Source organism: Mandrillus leucophaeus, unplaced genomic scaffold, assembly GCF_000951045.1.
Source record: "Mandrillus leucophaeus isolate KB7577 unplaced genomic scaffold, Mleu.le_1.0 Scaffold277, whole genome shotgun sequence".
Classification (NCBI taxonomy): Eukaryota; Metazoa; Chordata; class Mammalia; order Primates; family Cercopithecidae; genus Mandrillus; species Mandrillus leucophaeus.
Genome location: NW_012102887.1, coordinates 1757614 through 1772516, shown reverse-complemented (window position 1 = coordinate 1772516; position 14903 = coordinate 1757614). Strand labels below are relative to the sequence as shown.

Genomic DNA, 14903 nt, shown 5'->3' with positions numbered 1-14903 from the left:
CCTGAGAATGTGGGCACTACTCGTGCAAGTCCTGGAGTTCAAAGACTGGAGAATCTGTAGATCTCATGTTCAAGGGCAAGAGAAGTGTCCCAGCTCCAGAAGAGAGAGGGCAAATTTGTCTTGCCTCTGCCTTTTTGTTTTATATGGGCCCTCAACTGATTAACTAGTGCCTACCCACATTGGTAAGAGCAGATCTTCCTTACTGAATCCCTTCATTAAAATGTCAATGTCTTCCAGCAACACTCTCACAGACATATCCAGAAATAAAGCTTTACCAGCTATCTGAGTATCCTTTAATACAGTCAAGTTGACACCTAAAATTAACCATCACATGGGACTTGGGTGACAGTGAAAGATAACTTCAGTACTTTGAACCCTGATGACTGGAAAAATAACCTGGCCATTAACTGAAAAAAAAAGGAATTCAGAAGATAGCATCTGGAGTGAGAAGAGTGGAAAAAATTTGAGTTAGAAACCCTGCTGGGATCAAAGCTCCAATGGCACATTTGAATAGAATTGGCTAGAAGCAGTACAACAGGGAAAGACTAGATGGATGAGATAACTTATATACCACCCTTTCCCACAAAACATTTGAGGCAACCATGGTTGCAAAAATAGTCAATGATGGATTAAAACATAAGACAGGAATGTCCACATTAATGGTGAAAAAAAGGAATATATATTATATATACATAAATATACTAAATATATATATACTAAATATAAACATATATTACATAAAATGAGGGAGTAGAGTTCCTATATAAGGAAGAGAAAATGCCTTTTCTCTGAGAATTGTCTACTAGACAGTGTTAGGTACTTTGAGCACAACATTGTCTCATTTAATTTAACAAAAACAAAATGATGCAGGAAGATAAAGGACAATGAGGTTTATGGGAGAAGCCATCGGGTTTGGTAATTGGATCACAATCTTCGTTTGAAAGTTATTTCAAAATGTTTTTCTTTGAGGGGAGTACAGGATTAAAAGCCAAATTGTAAGTAACTAAGAAGTGGAAAGGTTAGTGGAAGCAGGAGGAACATCATTTCTAAAGTTTTTAAAGGTTATGATTATAGGTTGGTGCAAAAGTAATTGTGGTTTTTGCCATTGACAGTAATGGCAAACTGCAATTACCTTTGCACTGTTGATGAAAAAAGTCAAACTCCATAAAATATTTTTAGAAATTTATTCTGAGCCAAATATGAGTGACCATGGCCCATGACACAGTCTTCAGGAGGTCCTGAGAACATGTACCCAAGGTGGTCGAGGTACAGTTTGGCTTTCCATATTTTAGGGAGGCATGAGGCATCAATCAAATACATTTAAGAAATACATTGGTTTGGTTCAGAAAGGCAGGACAACTTAAAGTGGGGGCTTCCAGGCTATAGGTAAATTTAAACATTTTCTGGTTGATAATTGGTTGAGTTTATCTGAAGACCTGGGATCCACAGAAAGGAAATGTTCAGGTTAAGATAAAGGACTGTGGAGTTCCAGTTTTATTGTGCAGAGGAAGCTCTCACCAGACTTTAGAGAGAGAGTAGGTTGTAAAATGTTTCTTATCAGAACTAAAAGGGTGCCTGGCTCTTAGCTGATTATCTCCTAGATCTGGAAAGGAAGGAAGGAAAACAAAGGGGAAAGGGGATTCTCCACAGAATGTGGATTTTTCCCACAAGAGACTTTGCAGGACAATTTCAAGGTATGGCAAGGAAATATATTTTGGGGTAAAATATTTTGATTTTCTTCCTTGTTGTGCCAGAGTCAGATTGGAAAGTAAGTCATGATATATAGGGTTAAATAAAACCCATCTGATGTGAATTTATGGTTTGGAGGGCATGACTCCCCAAACCCCTTAGACAGGAATTTGGGCAAGATTAAAAAAATTGGAGCTTAGTCCTCAGAACCAACCTAATACATGATCTCCCAACTTGATCTCTATCTTCCCACAAAAGATTGACTTGGAATGACTGATTATTCCTAAAATCAATCTATTCTTAAAGGCTTATTTGTCTCTGTAGGGTAGTTGTAAGAGTTAAAGAAAGAAGAGAGAAACACAAAAAGTTGCTCAACAGTCAAAGATAGGTTTATTTTGGAGAATAAACCTGAGAGGGGCTTCTGGCCAATTTCAGTCAGAAGCATTCTCTCTTACAGACTAAGAGTATTTAAGGGTTTAGAGTGAGAGAGCTTATCACAGGCTTGGACTGTTTCTGCGTGGAGGAGAAGTTTATCATGGGGTTGGAATGTCTCTGGTTGGAGGGGAAGGGTTATCTTGAGGCTGACATCACTCCAGTCAGAGGGAAGGTTATCTTGGGACGGGCATGTGTCTGGTGGGAGAGGGGTTTATCTCAGGGTTGGAATGTTTCTGGTTGGAGGTGTCATTTGTGGTTTATGGTCATACTGACATTAGCCATTAGGTTAATGCCCTTTGGGTTGGATTTAGGTGGTTTTTGATCAAGCGACACTTTAAAACGGCAGGGCTTCTGCTCGGTCAATAGTAGGATATGCCAATCCAAAATATGGCACTTTGGCATAAAGATTATTTTGCAGTCAAAGGCACTTGAAAAAACAAAAGCAAATGCAAAAAGAGCACTGTGGCTTTCCTTTTTCCTTCCTCAAAGCAGGAGATAAAAATTCTGCATGAAAGGTGCCCTCCCTGTACAAGGAGGAAGGGAGATGTTCTCAACACCTGAGACACGGAGTCAAAGCTGAGCTGTATCTGCACAAATTTACGGATTTTTATTTTCACTTTGTTACAACAACCTTTATCTTCTTAGTCACTTCTGCATTAACTGCACTAACCCAAATTTGCTTGTTTTCTCACATTTTCACAATTTACTACTCTTTTTAGTCTTCCCTAGAAAAATGGAGACCCAAAAAGCACTTAGGGTCCAACTGTTAATTTGGGTCTCCATTTTTCTAGGGAAGGTTCCAATGTAAATGTAAAAATTACTAAATAAAATTTGTATGCTTTCCTCCTGTTATGTTTTACGTCTCTATTTTACATCAGCGGAGACTAAGCTCTTGATTTTTTTTTTTTTTTTTAATCTTGCTCAAATTCCTATCTAAGGGGTCTAGGGAGTCATGCCCTACAATCCATAAATTCTCATCAGATGGCTTTTATTTAACCCTATATATTGTGACTTACTTTCCAATCTGACACTGGCATAACGAGACAAGAAACAAAATCAAAATATTTTACCCCAAAACATTGTTTTCAGTTTTTGACATATCTTGAAATGGCTCTGCAAAGCTGTCCTTTGTTGGGGGAAAATCTGCATCTACATAGAATTTCTATTAACATAGCTATATCATTTTCTTCCAGGTCCTCCCAATCCTAAACAGATTATGTAAGAGTCTAGCACCTTCTAAATATCTGAATAGGATAATTTGTCATTCATTGTCTCTAAGGGCAGCCACTATAAGACTTCAAAAGAACCTTGGTCTCCACAATCTTTTATTTTAACCTCAACATTTCCTTTCTATGGATCCCAGGTCTCCAAACGCCAACCAGAAAATGTTTAAATTTACCTACAGTCTAGAAGCTCCTGCTTTGAGTTCTCCCGCCTTTCTGAACCAAACCAATGTATTTCTTAAATTTATTTGATTGATGTTTCACGCCTCCCTAAAATATATAAAACCAAGCCGTTCCCCAACCACCTTGGACATATGTTCTCAGGACCTCCTGAGGGCTCTGTCACAGGCCATGGTCACTCATATTTGGCTCAGAATAAATCTCTTCAAATATTTTACAGAGTTTGACTCTTTTCCTCATCAGTTTAATTCTTAGGCCCAGCCAAGACCTCAAGAGGGAAGAGGAAATATTTCACTTTCCCTACACAAGTGTTAGGAAGCTCAAGAACCCAATTCAGAGGGCTTCCCAAATCATTTTGAAGAATGGTAACATCTCTAAAGTATCAATTAGATCGCACAGGAGTACGTAAGTCATGTGCACACCTTTAGGCGGTTGTGAAAACCAAGGCATATAAAATATTCCATTATTTGTCTTCAGTGCCTTCCCAAGCTGACAAGCACGGTACCATTCTTCCCCGCTCTAAGCAAGGGCTTCCTGGGGGGAGAGTCCGTGGTTGGGTGTTCAGAAGCAGAGAGCGCTCTCCCAAAGCTAAACGACGCTGCCAACTGCTGTGAAACCTAACTTCCCCTCTCCCGGAATTCTCATGGAAGACAAGGTCTGATCATCTGAGGGCTTAAGAAGTATCAAATTGGAATGCATGGAATCACCCGCGGAGCTGATTTACATATGAGGATTCCTAAGCCTCACAGCACAGAAATTTTGATGCAGATGGTCCTGAAATAGTTATTCTAATTGGCTACCGAAGGTTTACCTTGCAAACACCAGGTTCTTAAAGATTACAAAATCTAATAAAGCCGAAGTGTGAATTAAACTTAACCGCAAGAGGCGTCACCTGCTGTCAGCCCACAACAAAGATGTCTGCGCATCGCTTACCGTGGACCCGTTCCAGTGCGTGGGCCGCACGTCCGCCCTTTTCCGCGTCACATGACCACGAACACTCTTCCGCTACGGCTCCCTGAAGGGGCTACCCACGGCCTTTCGCGCTTCTGCCCTGGCCCTCTGCGGGCCGCTCCGCCGGTGCTGTTCCTGGGCGCCTCCGTGCTCTGGGCGCCTCCGTGCTCTCGGCCAACCGCCTCTGAGAGCGCCCACTCGAGCGCCCCGGGAGCCGGAGGGCGGCGGTCCTCGCCGGGACCCTCCTGTGGGCCCAGGGGTGAGTGCTGACCTCTTCGCGACCCGCCGCCCGAGCTGGCTGCCAGGCCTAACGCCGCTGCCGAGACCCTCCGGCCAACAGAGGGACCCGCGGTGGCCCGGGCCCCCCGGTAGTGTCTCCCTGACCCGAGTCCCGTCCCCGGGCCTCTTGCCTTCCACCCTGGTCTTTCCTCGTCCCCGGGACCTTGAGTCCCCGAGGAGAGCGAGGGAGAGAAGGGCCTTCTGCAGGTGTTTTTGGGCGAACCTCTTCACCCTGTGTGGTTCGGCGTCTCCTTTTGTGGATTAATTGGACTTTTCCGACTAGAAAATAGGGGTTTGGGAAGCAGCGGGAGTCCCGTGAGCGTGAACGCCGGGCTTTGTAAATCTTCACTCATCCTTCCCTGCCAAGTCCCTGACACCTTACAGGATGACCTTAAATCTGCCCTGTCTAAAAGGAGGTTTTTGTGTTGTTTTGTGGCAAGTACATGTTGGAAAAGAAGGGCCCTGTTGGAAGCCCAGGTTGTGGCATCGCGGGTGGCTGCGGGCCACCCTGCCCGTCTGTGAGCATCCTTGCTCGCAGATGTGGCTGCAGGCGGTTGCTCTCGGGTTTCCTTCCAGGAGCTGGGAAGCCGGAGGAAAACTGCGGTTCCTGTTCCGCCGGGCTTCTGACCTTCCTCTGCAGGACGTGTGCTACTATTATTATTATCGTAAAAGAACACCCCTGTCTACGTCCCACAAAGTTAGAAGCAAAGGGCATTCTCGAGGGAAGAGCACCCTTTCAAAAGTGACATGTTTTCATTGGAGAAGATTAAAGAGGGGGGAAAAAAAAAAGCTTTCTGGCCCTTCTGCCCAAATATAGAACCATTTGTATTCAGGCCTCTCATCCACCGAGAGACTTAGAATAATCACGAATGTTTTCTCTCCCTGCGTGAAAAACATTTTTTCTGCCTCAATTCCGTTGGCTAATGAGATTCCCAAAAGAAAAACCCTTAGGAAAATTAGGACGATTTAGTTATACTTAGTAGTCTTCCCATGCAATTAAATTGCTTGGGGGACCTGCTATCTTTTGGTTTCAAAGGCTTGTATTTTGGTTTTGTTCTTCTTTCCAAAAGGAAATTGTGTTCTCTCCCTTCCTGTCTGATAGAGCTGCCTCCTTTCAGAATTACAAAGTGTAGTCCTCGCTCTCCTCTCTTCTGGTGTTGAAACTTTGCTGTGGATTCATAACCTTATTTTAAAGTTCATTAATATATAGTTTTCAAAGTTTGCAGTGACTTTTTAAATATAGTTTCTTCGAAAGAGAACTGAAACACGGTGTGCAGAGTGGCCCATCTATGTGAACTAGGGCCACACGGTAGGTGGTGAAGTACTGGAGGGTTTTTTTTGGTTTTGTTTTTGTGTGTTTGTCTTTGAGAAGTATATAAACATTTGCAACCACAGTCAGTTTGCCTCAAGTTGTTTCAGTTACTTCCTAGGCTTTCTGGCTTCCAGTGTTCTAATACAGAAAATGAGGAAGTTAGACTAGAATCACTGTGTCCCAAAATTGGTACACTTTCCACTAGTGACATGTGACTTGACTCTAGGTGGTATGTGAATGAGGATTTTTTTGTAATAGGATGTCTTTGCAATCTGTATTTATATATGTACAGCCATGGTTTAAGGTAGTGATACAAAATTTTCTTTTACAATACTTTTTTGATTTTAAAAAGTCGAGTTAAAAAATTAACTGTAGCAAAAAGTTAATGTACTCTGTGAATATGGGAAAAAGAAAAAAACCATGAGTTTGTCTAGTTAGTTACTGGTGTTTGGAAACCACTGGGCTTAGAAAGTAGAAATCTGAAATCACCTGTGATTCTGAGAGATTTTGCCTCCTTTGTTATGTTATATAACAGAATCACGTACTGGTTGCCTACTGGATTCTAAGTTACAAAACTTCTGGAATTAACATATCAACACCAAATGATGAGAAGTTTATTTATTGCCAAAAGATATTATCAGAAATGCCACAGTCTAATGAGGGAGAAAAAATTAGATTTGGATTGGTTTTTAAGCAGAAAACCCAATAATTGGGATAGTACAGTGTTAAGTCTTAGCAGAAAAGTTCTGGTTACTTTTTACATTTAAGTAGTTCAGCTACAGGAGAATTTGGCTTTTTCCAGAAGTTGGCATTTCAGTATCCACCTTTATTTTCTAAGTCAATAGTTTTTCACAAACTCGGAGATTCTCCTAAGAAAAGATGTTGCTATAGAACGAAATATACTAGTGAGACCTATGAGACGTACTACTAGAAAGTTCATAAGACTGAAATGCGATGAATGGACTGAAGAGAAAGCACGTTTCAAGGAGATACTGAGGTTCTAGCTACTTGCTCCTCGTTTATTATTATAAAACTTCAGTTTATAATGACCAAAGGCTATAATCTTTTTGAGGTAGCTGTTTTCAATGTTAGTTCTGAATACGAGCTTTTGCTATGCTTGAGATACACACAAGTATTAGAAGAGCATCTCATCTAGAATGATGCACGAAAATTGATTATAAAGGTTGCCTGTGGGAACCTGGGTGGTTAAAGATAGGATTGGAAGTGGGACACTTCCTTTTCTCTGTATAGCTTGTGTACTTTGTACCGAGTACCTGAGTTACTGGTTCAAAATTTTAACATTGTAAGGGAATGAAAATTTAAACCGGCCGGGCACGGTGGCTCACACCTGTAATCCCAGCACTTTGGGAGACCAAGATGGGAGGATTTCTTGAGCCTAAAAGTTTGAGATCAGCCTGAGCAACATAGTAAGACTGTGCCTCTATAAAAAATACAAAAATTAGCTGGGTGTGGTGGCATACGCCTCTAGTCCCAGCTATTCAGGAGGCTGAGGCAGGAGGATCACATGAGTCCCTGAGATCAAGGCTTCAGTGAGCAGTGATTGCTCCATTGCAATCTAGCCTGGGTGACAAAAAAAAAAAAAAAAAAAAAAATTTTACAATGCATTTGTTCCTCTTTAACATCTATGTGTACCTATATGCATATATACACATAAGTATTAAATTCATTTAAACTTACATATTTTTCATCTGCCGCATTTTTCTACACACAAATCAGAAATAATGCCAGAGCTAGTCTTTTATATTGCCTTAACTAATGAATAGTTATAGGACCCCATCTGTGGAACTAAGATTGGTGGTAAGCTTCGTTTTTTTCTTTCTTTCTTTTACTGGTCTCTTGATGTCAGGTTGTACATCTCTGTGACTGTTACCATTTGGAGAATTTCCAATAATGAATCCCTAGTAGTGGTGTCATCTAGTTTCTCAATTAGCCCCTGTTTTTCTTCCCCAGGGACAAAAGTGGCTCTCAATCCAGCACATGCACATTGAAGCAAGTTAAAGGATTTAATATGAAGCACAGAAGCAGATAGTGCCAAATAGCAAGCAGTAGTTGGTACACATTTGTGAGTAAAAATTGTCCCTTTTGGCTTACTTTCTTAGTCTTTAAATCGTCTGCATGCCAAATCCTGAAAGATCTGTGTCCCCAGAGATTTTTTGTTAAAGAATAAAAGATGTGAGTTAGCAGTCATAGTTAAACCAGTTGCTGGGGCTGAGTGTCCTGAGAACCTCTAAGAACTCTGCTAGGCATCTCAGTGAGGCGGGGGCTTAGGGTGGGGCTCTATCTCCAGCGTGGAGTTTAGGAAGTACCTTAGCCGTGGTAAAGTCGTGTATACTGTGTTTAACTTTTTATGCCCTTTATTTATATATAATGTCTTTGTGAAAAATTGAGTGTAATTTCCATTTGAAGTTCACACTAAATTTCGAAGTTTATTTCTATTTAAAGAAACCATTAGACGTCACATTTGTAGGCTATCTCAGTTACATTTACTTTTTACCCTTTGTATTCCCTTCATGATTTCTTCATTTGGGCTTAGTCTTAAAAAAGGATTTTTTCCCCTTTGGTGTATGATGATTAGAGGAGTTTTATGGCAGTATTGTTTTTTTTCTAGCCTGACTTCACATTTGTATATATATTTGATACAGCTTCTCTGTATCCTGTTTGCAAAATCATAAGACAGTGACTGTGCTTGAAACTGTCTATGATTTTTGAGGTATAGAAAAACTCTTCTTAGGATAGATTTGAAAATTGGTTTCTCAAATCAAGCCCTAAGCCATGTTCAAATCCAAAAGTCATTTTAAGTAGATATTTACTTTTTTCATAGTTTTCTTACGAAATGAATTGTTGAAATACTGATTTTTATTCTTTCTTTTTTACAGCTGGAAAAACAGTGTCCGTGTTATGTACACCTCCAAAGAAAGTTTAGATGTGTAGGGGAGTTGTTGTGTAAACTGAACTACAGGGTAGCAGTATTTTAATAGCTATTATAGACGTGTATTTACTGTATTAAAATGATTAAAAGAACAAGCAGTGACACACCACTAGGAAGGTCAGTGAAATTTTATTCAGTTGAGCTGGGATTACAGGTTTGAGAGACAATGGCTTCAAAGCTAACCATGCTGTTTTACATATTTATCAGCTTTTGTATTGGTGGCAACATTCTTTCTACTGCATTAAAAAAAAATACACTTGTAAATATGATATTAAATACAAATTAATAGTGTAAAACTTTCAATTCCTCCAAAAATGAATACAAACATGAGGATTTATTATTACAAATTCTAAATTTGGTATTCATTGCATCTCAGTCATTAAGAGAAGTTTTAATTTGTATGATGTGATTTTCAGGGAGTTGCGTCTTCTTTTTTAGTAAATTCAGAGTTAATTTTATGCATCTGTCATTTAAAGGTTTTGAATAACCGATGCATTTGTCATTTAAAGGTTTTATTTTTTCATGCTTGACAGTGATTTTTAATTTTTAAAGTCCAAGCAGCTTTCCCTCAAATTGATGAGGAAATTTAAGTTTAAATTTTATTGCAGGCATTTTTTTAGTTACAAGCAGCATGCATATTTATTTATGCAGAGAGAGTGTGTGTATGTATGTGTATGTACACATTTGTGTTGTAATTCTATAATAATTTTAAAAATTTACTGCTAAGCAATATCAAGGTACAATTTCAGCTGATAAGTAAGAAGGCATTTTGTTGAGGAAATCATTTTCTTTCATCCTTTATTTTTGCTTTGTATGTGTTCAGTACTTGCAAATGAGAAGTTTCCTTTCCTCAAGGTACAGTTTCAGCTGATAAGTAAGAAGGCATTTTGTCGAGGAAATCATTTTCTTTCATCTTTTATTTTTGCTTTGTATGTGTTCAGTACTTGCAAATGAGAAGTTTCCTTTCTCTCTTTCTATAAGGTATTGTCTTCTAACTTCGCTACTCTACTTAGAGGAGACTGACATTTTAACAGTCAGCCCTGTCTTTAAATTTTTCTCCCACAGGGTGAGTGGGGCAACATTTCCTTCTCCTACTGCTGCTGAGATGGCAGAAATTAGTCGAATTCAGTACGAAATGGAATATACTGAAGGCATTAGTCAGCGAATGAGGGTCCCAGAAAAGTTAAAAGTAGCACCACCAAACGCTGACCTGGAACAAGGATTCCAAGAAGGAGTTCCAAATGCTAGTGTGATAATGCAAGTTCCGGAGAGGATTGTTGTGGCAGGTATTTCACCTTTACTTAGAAGGTTGCCTGTTAAATCTTTGTTTTGTATGTTTCTATGAAAACTTGAGTTTTTCTAAATGTTATTTAGAAAAGGAGTTGGAAAATGCAACTTTATGCTTTTGAAATTTCCATTCATTATTATAGTCTGAATTTCAAACAGTATTTTTTAGTAATTCAACTAATTATTGAGGTTTTACACACATAAAATGTATACATTTCTAAGTGTGTACTTGATGAGTTTTGACAAAAGTAAACACCCATATAACCACCACCACAGTCCAAATAGAGACCATTTTTGTTGCTCTACAGGGTTCCCTTGTGTCTCTTTCTCACTCAGTCCCTTCCCCTCAACTCTAGGCAACCATAGTCTCCTTTCTATAGCCAGAGACTAGATTTGTCTTTCCCAGAGTTTCATGTAAACGGAATCATAGAGTATGTACTCCTATCTGGCTTCTTTTGTTCAGTGTAATGTTTTTGAGATTCTTCTGTTGTTGCATATGTCAGTTATTCATTCCATTTTATTACTGAGTAATATTTCAGTTTAGATACACCATAATTTGTTTATCCATTCATCTTCATTCATTGATTACTTTTTGTTTGAAGCTGTTAGGATTAAAGCCACTGTGAATATTCAGGTTCAAGTCTTTGTGAAGACATATGTTTTCATATCTTTAGGAGTGAAACTGCTGGTTTATGTACTACAAGTTATTTTAAACTTTGAAAGACTGCTAAACTATTTTCCAAATTGTAGTAAGGTGTTGCATTCCATCAGTGATGTATGAGTTTCAGTTGCTCCACATCCTTGCCAACATTTTGTATTGTCAGTCTTTTTAATTTTAGCTGTTTGAGTGGGTGTGTAGTGCCATCTCGTGATTTTAATTCTATTTCCCTGATTATTAATAATTTTGAACATCTGCCCTTGTGCTTTTTGGCCATTTATATATATTCATTGTGAAGTGTCTATTCGAATGTTTTGTCAGTTTAAAAAATTGGGTGTTGTAAGAGTTTTATATATTCTAAATATCAGTTTTTTTGGTTATATATCATGCATTGCATAATTTCTTATTTCTGTACCACAGTGATAAATATTAGTGAAATGTCAGTACGCTGGAAGCATATTTTGAAAGAAACTAATGCTCGTTGGGAGGTATAATTCAAAAGCAGAAGAAGGTAAATACATTTTAACAAAAAACACTGTCTTTTTTAAAAACCTCCCACTTTTCTCTTCTTTGTCTGTTTTCTTAACTCCTAGGAAATAATGAAGATGTTTCATTTTCAAGACCAGCAGATCTTGACCTTATTCAGTCAACTCCCTTTAAACCCCTGGCACTAAAAACACCACCTCGTGTACTTACGCTAAGTGAAAGACCACTAGATTTTCTGGATTTAGAAAGACCTCCTACAACCCCTCAAAATGAAGAAGTAAGTAGAACTTTAATAGCACCAGAATTTGAAATAATGTAAACAAAGGTAAAAGAGAAGAGTGAAGAGGCTTTATCATATCCTTAGCAATATGTCATGAAAGCTTTCCATATGGAACATTACTAATAATTCTAATTTACAAATGTGCCAAATAAGTTATTATGCTATTTTTAAAATTTGAATGTTATATTTTAGGAAAATGTAAATTTTGTGGAAAGTATTATTAAGTTCCTGTGGTTTGAAGAAAGAGCCTTTATGGGTAGGTGTTACTTGTTAAATAATAAGAAAAAGTTGGGAGTTTAGCAATAAAAAGTAAATGTATCACTTTGTTATAAAATCAGTCTAGCAAACATGACAAAGAAAGCCCTTTTTCCCTTAACACTACCCATTCTCGCTTCTTGATTAAAAAATTTCTACTGAGTTAGCTCCTATACTGCATTACATTAATATGCCAGTTGACCTAAATGTAGCAGTGTAGACTAACAAGGTGTTAGTAGCAGAGTTCAAATCCTGCCTTTGCCATTGACTTACAGCTAAGCTTTGAAGCTTCTTTGCTGTGATGATTTCTGGAGTTGCATCTTTTTCATATACCTTCTGAACTTCTAACATGTCATGAAGCTAGTGTAAGACAATGTACAAACGTATGTTTTTATTAATGATGGTATTGCTTGTGTCTGGTTTCATTTTGCATGTAGTCCTTTCCAAAGAGGGTAAAGCCCGCATACTGTCTAGGGCAATGCAGTTTGCTAGGACTAGGTTCTAAGATTGTAAGTTTCTGCTGAGATAATTGAGGTAATATGCACACAGTTTGGATATTCTAGGTATTTGTTTGGTGAAAAGCAATAATATGAGACTTTACATGACAGAAAGGCACTAAGACGCTTGGAGAATTGTATTATTTAACAAACATTTTTCAACTTTTATCTCTGAGATACTATATGCAGTGTAAGAATTAATGAGACATAGTTCCTGCATTCAAAAAGTTTGCTGTCTGTCTGGTTTCAGCAGGACAATAATATGAGTGAGGGAAAGACATCAACACGCACAGAAGATATAAAATTCTTTAATAGCAGAAAATAATGAAAGTTACCAAGATGGTTACATAAAACAAAAGTATCCAGTGCGCTCCCAGTTTGAGGCCCAGCTTTCTAACTCCCCAGAGTTCCTTGGGAATTATACCTGTGAAAATAATTGTCTTACAGTGAGGATTTTACCAGGAAAGAAATGTTCTTTATTGTATTCTTTGGGTTTTCTTTTGATCTTTCTGCTGCTCCTAACTGATTGAAAGCAACCCAAGCAATTCCCTGAGTGATTATTTTAAGAGCGAGTGAAGAAAATTTGCCGGGATTTTCCTCAGTAGACCCAGGCTTTAAGACTCTACAGGGTTCATTCCTGCATTAATTGTGATATTTAGTCAAATGTGATAGATGCCCAGAGTATATAACACTGGGGTAAAAAAGTTTGTGTGAGAATTAGACCTAACTTTGAAGACCTACTTTGCCATTTACTAACCACATAACTTTTGGCAAGTTATTTAACAGTTCTAGGGCTTATCTCTGAAATAAAGATAAGAATAATGCCAAGTGCATTAAGATTTTTGTGAGAATTAAATGTAAGAATGCATGTAAGGACATGTTCTAATTCGTGTTAAAAGCTCAATATGTATAAATGTTATTGTTAGGAAAGAGTTAAAATCCTGTGGCAGGAGCCAGATCCTGAAATGAAGGAGGAGTTTTTGAGATTAATACCATCTGCCTATTGAAAGCAAAGATGATGGTTTGAACTTAAGTTTATACAAGCTTATAGAAGGGTCCAGTAGCCTTCAACAAGCATTCAACTGCCGTGAGCAAGGGAGGAAGGGGTAAGGGAGCCAGAGTTCTAGTAGCTTCTAGAAATTGAATGAAATAGAGAAGCAATTAAGACCCTGAGTGCTGATAACATTGATGATTCATTCAGATGTTACTCAGAATCTATAAAGTGAGATCCCCAGAACATTGCTCTGTAGTAATCATTCTGCAGTAGTTGCCAGGGTTTCTTTACTTCAGCACTATTGGCATTTTGGACTGGATAATTCCTTGTGGTGAGAGCCATCTTTTTGCACTGTAGAATGTTTGCAACATTTGTGGTATCTATCTACAAGATGGCATTACCATCTTCCAAGTCATGATATCCAAAAATGTTTGTAATAGCGAAAAGGTGGAAGCAGCTAAAATGTCCATCAGGTGATGAATGGATAAGCAAAACATGATCTAGCCATATAGTAACTCTTAGTCAGCCATAAAAAAAATGAGGTACTGGCCGGGTGCGGTGGCTGATGCCTGCAATCCCAGCACTTTGGGAGGCTGAGGCAGGCAGATCACTTGAGGTCAGGGGTTCAAGACCAGCCTGGCCAACATGGTGAGACCCTACTAAAAATATAGAAATTAGCTGAGCATGGTGGTGTGGACACCTGTAGTCCCAGCTACTCCGGAGGCAGAGGCAGGAGAATCACTTGAACCCGGGAGGCGGAGGTAGCAGTGAGTCGAGATTGCACTGCTGCACTCCAACCTGGGCAACAGAGCCAGACTCTGTCTCCAAAAAAAAAAAAAAAAAAAAAATGGTACTGATACATGTCACAACATGGATGAACCTTGAAAATGTAAAGTTTAAGAAGCCAGACAGCAAAGGCCATATATTGCATTTTTCTACTTACATGAAGTATCCAGAGTGGCCAAATGAATGAAGACAGGATACAGATCAGTAGTTGCCAGGGGGTTAGAGGAAAGGGGGATTGAGAGTGACTGCTTAATCAGTATGGGGTTTCCTTCAGGCTGATGAAAATATTCTGGAACTAGATAGTGGTAATGATTACACAACATTGTGAGTGTCCTAAATGCCACTGAATTGTATACTTCAAAATGGTTAAAATTGTGTATGTTATGTGTGTTTTACCACAATAAAAAAGAAAATACCTCCAGACATTGCCAGATGTTCTCTACAGGGCAAGATCACCCCCTACTGAAAACCACTGACCTATCTCAAGCGAAGAGACTACCAGGAGAAGGCTTATGAGGAAGGAAGCCAATAAAATTGTCTGAAAGCCTGATTGATGTAAGGGATAAATTTGTAGAAAGCAACTGTACTTGAGTTCTTAAACTGGCTTAAAGAGTCCGGGTGAGCTCTTGAGGAGGGCTTAA

The 14903-nt window shown here is 38.8% G+C and overlaps 1 protein-coding gene across 8 annotated transcripts in view; it reads left to right on the top strand.

Moving 5' to 3' along the window:
* Positions 1-4443: 4443 nt before the first annotated feature.
* MFF (mitochondrial fission factor) overlaps positions 4444-14903 on the top strand; it is a 32517-nt gene continuing 22057 nt past the window's right edge. For 4 of the 8 annotated variants that reach the window (XM_011984971.1, XM_011984969.1, XM_011984967.1 and 1 more), the window contains exons 1-4: positions 4444-4737; positions 8041-8152; positions 10085-10305; positions 11558-11727. In XM_011984971.1, coding sequence (XP_011840361.1) covers positions 10125-10305; positions 11558-11727 — 351 coding nt within the window. In that variant the 5' untranslated portion in view covers positions 4444-4737; positions 8041-8152; positions 10085-10124. Of the gene's footprint in view, positions 4738-4845; positions 4965-5333; positions 5455-8040; positions 8153-8966; positions 9137-10084; positions 10306-11557; positions 11728-14903 lie in introns of those variants that run through there. The other 4 variants (XM_011984966.1, XM_011984965.1, XM_011984972.1 and 1 more) reach the window with 4 other exon arrangements.